General features: G+C 36.4%; 1 protein-coding gene across 3 annotated transcripts in view; it reads right to left on the reverse strand.

The window, feature by feature from the left end:
• pear1 (platelet endothelial aggregation receptor 1) overlaps nucleotides 1-7488 on the reverse strand; it is a 73612-nt gene that overhangs the window by 26594 nt on the left and 39530 nt on the right. For all 3 annotated transcript variants that reach the window (XM_051721796.1, XM_051721795.1, XM_051721793.1), the window contains exons 6-9: nucleotides 3739-3863; nucleotides 2094-2215; nucleotides 1576-1684; nucleotides 1332-1468 (exon numbers count right to left, since the gene is read on the reverse strand). In XM_051721796.1, the coding sequence (XP_051577756.1) occupies nucleotides 1332-1468; nucleotides 1576-1684; nucleotides 2094-2215; nucleotides 3739-3863 (493 nt within the window). The remainder of the gene's footprint in view (nucleotides 1-1331; nucleotides 1469-1575; nucleotides 1685-2093; nucleotides 2216-3738; nucleotides 3864-7488) is intronic.

The following is a 7488-nucleotide window of genomic DNA, read 5'->3' on the forward strand; positions in this document are numbered from 1 at the left end:
CTGCATCCAAACCGCTAGGTGTCAGTGTAAGTCCAAGATGTCACAAAGACAAAAGTTACTGAATGCACCTTTAAATTATTATCGAGTGGTTATAAAGCATCTTTTACTGATCTAGTGTGAATTCTACACATAGAATGAGGCATAAAGTCATTGATAACACATTTTAATGCCACATTAGTTAAGGTTTTACTGAGCATTATGATATTTAAATGTACTTCTAAACATCTCCCACAGTGGTGTTGCGGGTGTCTGAATGTTCGCAAACAGTATACCGTTGCTCGGCTGTTTTGAACTTCTTTTTACCCCTGAACAAAGAATAAAGAACTTCTCCAGAAGTATATCGGGGCCTTAAGAGGGAAACCATCCATATGACCATGGAACTTGGTTGACTAGAGTCTGTGGACCACCTATTGCTTGAAACTGTCAGGGCCCTTGTCACATAATATAAAACTTGAGACAAACTAAGATTGCCTTGCTTTATATTTTAGTTACTTTGAATGACCTGCATACTATAATCCAGTGGTTTTCAAATGGTTTTGCTTCGGTACCCAGAATTTTCACTGGACGTCATGTGGCGAGACTGGCGACCCAACACAGTATCAAATTATCATCCAAAGGTAAACAAAAATGTCCTTAAAAGTCCAAAAAATGTTTTTGTATTGCCATGAACTGCATTGCAACAATATGCAAAATTATCAACATGACATAGGAAAACGAATGATCATGTTAACGCTTAAACAACAGCAGAAGTGTTATTTACTAGCTTAACAAATGGAACAAACACTAAATATTCTATAACAGAAGAAATTGCGCCGAAATACTGTAAAGTTTGATTGGACTTATTGGTATTTGATATCACAAACAAGTAAGAAGTGTATTTTACTCCCTTTTAAACATTGATTTTCCCTATTTATTTTGCTATCCTAACTATGCATGATTATATGGTTAGTATGGTTAGCATTTTATTATTTGCATTAAGCATTATTTTATCCCTGATGTCTGAGACCCTATTAGAACAGTCCTGCGATCCTCACCTTGAGAAATACTGCTATAATCATTTAGTGGTCATTTAGCAGATGCTTTTATCCAAAGCAACTTGCAGTACATTTATTACAAGAGGCAATCCCCCTTGAGTGACCTGGTTAAGTGTCTTGGTCAAGGACAGAATTGTGATGGGTTTTGGCTCATCATTATTGGCTCGAATCAGCAACTTTCCAGTTTTCGGCCAAGAGCTTTAGCTGCTTTGCTTTAATGTATTTAGTTTTGATTGCCTCATCACCTATTCTGTATTAACAAACTGTCTAGTTTAATATGAGAGACCATATACAGACCTTTCTCCTGTGTAGCCTGCGGCACACTGACATTGGCCAGTCTCTGGATCACAGTGACCACCATTATGGCACAAACACTCCTTCGCACAGTTGACATCAAACCGACCCGGCGGGCACCGCTCTGTGCACACTGCACCCTAACAGAAAGAAAGAGAGAAAAAAAATTATAAACTCATCATCATATGAATACTATCACCATAAAATTTACAAACAACACATTTGTTTTTTTACAAAGACTCCTTACCATCCAGCCAGGTGGACACACACACACCCCTCTACCCTTGCAGATACCACCATTCTGACATGGGCAGCGTGGAGCACACCGGTTTAGTCTTCTACACGGCTCTTCACACCTGAGCAATAGAGACACATAACATAATATACTGTACATGTGTTTGTGCTAAATGTATAGCACACATATCATGTATAGCATTGTATTTTTTAATACTAAGATACAAAATCATCAGTGTTTAAACACAAAGAAAACACAGAAGACAAACACATTCTGATATGCACCATTACCTGACACAGAACATAGATAAAGTGAGCAGAATTGTATTTACAGTAAATGAGGATAACATGATAATGTACAAATAGTGTACATAGGCCTATGTGGAAAAAAGTGAATTTAGCATTTGAAATCCATCCCTACTTTGATTACAAATATTTTGCAAATTTACAGAGAAAATAGCACCATGCAATATACTACTAAAATACAATTACTAATATAGTTCTCTTCTTCTGCTCTTTTCCCATACTCACAAAGTTCCAGTAAATCCATCTCTGCACACACACTCTCCAGTGGATTTATTGCAGAATCCTCCAGTTCCACACTGGCACTGCTGTAGACAGTCCTGACCAAACGTCTTTGTGGGACAGGCATCCTTACAACAGTAAAGTGTAATATAATCACTAGGAATGTCATAAATATCGATATATCAATTATTGATTGGCACGTTATTTTATCAATATATTTTTGAGGCATCGATATATATAAAAATTGGCTGACATTTAAATTAGAAGCCTAATTTGCGTGCTTTCCAATTCACTCAATTCCCTTCTGTTTAATAGTGTGGTGTAATAGCATTGGAAGACCACAACAGGGTGATATAACCTTTACTGAAGCCAGGTCACAGGTAGGAAATGCACCAGTATCACACACAGAGGACAAGCTGATGTGGCACAGCAGATGGCAGTCCAAAGTTACAATGGTTTTTGTACTTCAAGAATGAACAAAGTGTATTTAACTGGTCAAACTGCGCAAACTTATCGATTAGAAATGGCAAAGTTTATTATGCAATTTCTCGGTATGTAGCCTTCAATAGGTCATTCATTCAAGCTGTCAAACCACAAAACAACATACTTGTAACTGAAAATACATTTTGTAGGCTATATGAAAGATACATATAGACAATATATCATCCAGCGATGGCTACAGAAAATAATCTTTGTCCTTTGATAATGATTTGGGTCAAATTCAATGGAAAACTATGTGAGTTATGCTCTGTGGCACTGCAGAATTTTGTGCGTTGGCTGTGTGTGCATACCTTTGTAGAAAATAATTGTTTCAAATTTTAGAACGCACTATGTCGTCCATCAGACGCGTCCAGTGTGCGACCGCCTTTAATTTACCCTGCCGCTAACACCTTACCAAAGTATGCTAAATATGTTTGAAAAGTCAAAGACTGTTGTGCAATGAGCAGCCCTTTTTATATCTGAAAAAAAATCCCAATATATATCGATAATCATCAGGAAAATATTTTGATTATCGATGTGTGAAAAAGGCATCGATCCATAATCAGTTAATATATTGCATAATAAATAACAATTCTTGTTTTGTTTTTTGTAAATGTCTTCCCTCAAATAATCTACAAATATATAGAAAAGTGTGAGCCTTTTGTAAGTCTTTTTAAATGCATTATTAACAAGTCAGACACCACTTGTGTATGAGTAGGTGTTTGTTTGAACAGCCACACATTTCTTTGATTTCTTTTTTTGATGCCCAAGGTGTAATAAATAACAATGTAAAACTGTTGACTCACATAAAGTTCATGGTAACACTTGGCAATAAGGTCCATTTGTTAACATTAGTTTCTTGGTTCTTGGTTAATGCTAATTTCAATATATACAGTACTAATACAATTTTGAAATCAAAAAATGTATATGCTAACATTAGTGCATCATGAACTAACATGAACTAACAATGAACTAACAATGAACTAACAATGAACTAACAATGAACAATTGTATTTTCATAAGCTAACATTAACCAAGATTAATTAATGCTGCAAAAATATATTGTTCATTGTTAGTTCATGATACCTAATGCATTTACTGATGTTAACAAATAAAACATTATTGTAAAGTGTTACCAAGATCATAAATGTGGGTGTATGCGTTGTGGTACCTGGCATTGTTCACCAGTGAATCCAGCTGGACAGAGGCAGGAGCCCGTGAGAACATCACACTCTGCCCCGTTCTGGCACTCACAGGGCAGCTTGCAGCCTGAACCCCAATGCTGGGCGTCACATGCTAAACACAAACACAAATTCACCTTCGTATCTGAGATATCATCAAAAATGCATGTAGTTAATTTATTCATATGTATTCACTCACACACTAAGTGATGATTAGTGTGTTCCATTCAGAAGTGATCATCCCTATGCCCTATTCCCTTCAAAGACTTTACTATCCACTGTGAGAGCTTTGGAGGGCTGAAAGGTGTGGGGCTCAAAAATAAAGATTATTCAGAACTCACTTTTTAAGTCAATTTTATTAGAAATTCCATTTGGAACATCCATAGAGCTTGGCTATCATGATTGTTTGAAATGCCCATCCAAAGACATTTATGTCGTTTGGAACACAGGGTATATCTTCTTAAAGGGATAGTTCACAAAAACATTGCATCACATCGTTCCAAGCGAAAGAAAGAAAGTCATACAGGTATGGAACAACATGTACAGTAGTAAATGACAGTAGAATTTTTGGGTGGACTATACCTTTAATGAAGTTTAGTCCTTTACACTATGTGAGAAAATGTTTTTTGGTTATTTTTGGAGCTTGTCAGATGTAGTCACAACGAACTGTTGTTTGGAAAAGAGCAGTGTTAAATTTCTAGTTTTGTGTTTCATGGCAAAACTAACATCATACAGGTTTGGAACTACATGAGAGTAAGTAAATAATGAATTTTCACTTTTAAGCGTACTAACCCTTTAACACCACTGGGCTTCATAACATAACGAATTGATAACGTGATTGACTGGGGGGTTTGCATGGAGATCAACAAAATGAATGAGTTTCAAATGGGAAATTTTACAGAGGGAGTTTGGCTGGACCTCAGAGAGAGGTCAGGTCAGCGCTCACACAGAGATTATATTTCGGTCATGACACAACCTCAACTGATGACACGTACCATTTACGTGTTAAGAAAAGGAATCCATCACAGACACAGACACATTTATACACACACTCATGTGGAGCATGTCAGGATGAAGAGCTCATTACAAAGAAAGCTTTGCTGGAACTCAGAGAGCTCATTAATCAGTTTGAATCTGAGCTCACTTTGTCCTCTCATACTGAAGACCCAAGTCTGTATGTTTATAGCCCATTCTTACCAAAGTGTGGACTGACAAAACCACTATGTTTCTTAAAAACACTTGGCATTCCACATTCCAGTGCATTAGAAGTTGTCTAGTTTGCTGGTTTGTTTTGATATAACCCTTTCTGTCCAGCAAATCAGCCAAGCAATCTCAAAACTCAAGCAAAATTGTTACCGCAAAGACAAACTGTTAAAACCCCATTGTTTGTGTATATAATGACACTAGAACACCAGAATCCCATGCTGTGGACCAGCATCCAAAACAAAACATTTGCTGGTGACCAGCAATGCTCATCTTTTCAGCAGGGATATACTGTATATACATATAGGGCCTAATTAACGATTATAGTAAATATATTAATTTACTTTTAATTTCATTTTCTATGTGTCCAATTGAATTATGAAGAGCTAGAGTAAGGTAATGTTATCATCTGTCTTTCCACTTCAGCATAGAGATTTAGAGCCCTGGGGTCTGGCCAATCACAGAGGATTCTGACAACTGTAGACATAAATGATTCCAACACCCCACGTTTGCATGTCAGGCTTTAAAAACTGGACTTCACCAGCTGTTTCCATTGAAACCCTGAACTGACCCACAACCAGTTCTTAAAGCTAATGCAAACCACTTTAAAATGAGACAAGAGGAAGCATAACTTCAATTAGACATGGCTGTGTCCTTGATCATGACTTGATTGAATTAGAAGACTGGAAGATGTTAGAAGACATTTCTGAACTTCCCTTTTCCCAAGACCCTCTGCCCTAAAGTCCCTCAGGATAAAAGCCTCTTATAAAACGTCAAGCTGTGATGAAAGATTATAAACAACAAAAAGGAAAATTATTCTGTTTAAAAAGGCACACTTAGATAATTATTGTCATTTTTAGTCCATGTGAGTAAAATATTTATATTATAAGAATAAAACAGCACATTTCTATTGGATATGGGATTTGTTTTCAAAATGTGGGAAAATTCCTCTCAGCTCCCAAAAGAAAAGCTGTCGTTGGGTTAAAGGTCTGGTCTTGAAGGGCACTTTCCCAGAAACCCCTGCTTATATAGTTTAGCATAGCTTTCTAATTTGAAAATGCAGAACAGTATGGTCTCTACTAGTCAAACGCAAAGACATCCCACTAGACAATCACAGCTTTTTCAATCAAAATAAACTGCTATTCATCCAAGTGGCTTTAATCAGTTTATTTGACGTTCTTTGACGATTGGAAAAATCAGTGATCCAAGTCAGTTTCTTAAAAAACTGAAGCAGAATTCAAGCAGACAAGAAGTCGTACAACAGTTTGATAATGTTTGAAGAAATGATTATTTAAAACCTTAAAACTCTCTAATTTCCCACAAACCTCCCAACACACAGGCATTCAGGAAGTGTCAAGTCTCATTCTGCCAATATGAGCTAATAATGGGGTTTCACAGACCAACTAAACAGAGCACAGCCAAATTAAAGAGAAAGCTCCTCTGCCTAGAAACAAAGGCTATGGGTTCCATTTCAATTGTGTTAAAACCAGTCAGAAGATATTGTACTTCTCTGAAAACACAGGGCTCTCAAACACTCATTCACATCAGTAGAAGACAGCAGACACTAGAAACCTTAGTCTTACAAACTCAAGTCTTTATTGTGATGATGTATTCATTGATTTTTGATTACTTTTAAGACAGTGGATTTTTAATACAACATACAAATTAAATTATTGGTATCTTGTATCTTTATTAAGTTGCATCATTATTGTTGGTAAAAAAAATAAATAAAAAAAAAAGTGTCTAAATTTGGTCAATTCAATTAAGTTCAGCAGATCATTTGCTTTATCATTACATGACCAGTGCCAGTGTTAAAAGTAAAAACAAGACATTCTCTGCAAGCACTTTTCATGTGGAGTTCAAAGCGGAAAATAATGTAAATGCAGCTTCACGATTGCTGTAGCAAAGTAGATAGCCACTATTAATATTGTAGAGGATGAGGGTTTAAGAGATTTACAGTAATGCCCATTGCAGTTAAAACACAAATTACGTTGATTAGATATTTCAGTTAGTCAACCTCCCACTTAGACTTTGGGAAAAGTTTAATGTTACTTGAATTGGTGCTACTTTAGTGCATTTCTATCTTTATACTCAAAATCGTTATTAACTATGAAAAATCATGCCTGACAGCACTAATATATACATTTTTTTCTTTTCTTTTTTCTTTGGCCATGGCTTACCAGGGCACCAAGTGAGCTAGAACTGTCACATGTTTTAAGGGAGCCCCCTCATAAAGAATTGGTGCTTGAAACCATACATGCAAACAAAATGGGAGAAGAGAAGTTAAGTAAAAAGAAGAGGCAGAGAGGAGAGGGGGGAAAAAAATGGGGCCCAATAAAAATATGTGGAAAAACACTAACAGATGACAAAACACAATGAAGCCAGAACACTCGCTAGAGAAAAGCCTCTCTGTATGAACACAAGTCTGTGTGCGTGTGCATGGCCATGTGTAATAGAGAAGCTGATACTGTGTGTGTATTTCCTTGTTTTTGTGTGTGTGTGTTGAAGTGAGAATGATAGAAAGTATGTGTTTATGT

The sequence above is a fragment of the Myxocyprinus asiaticus genome, chromosome 16 (assembly GCF_019703515.2).
Source record: "Myxocyprinus asiaticus isolate MX2 ecotype Aquarium Trade chromosome 16, UBuf_Myxa_2, whole genome shotgun sequence".
NCBI lineage: Eukaryota > Metazoa > Chordata > Actinopteri > Cypriniformes > Catostomidae > Myxocyprinus > Myxocyprinus asiaticus.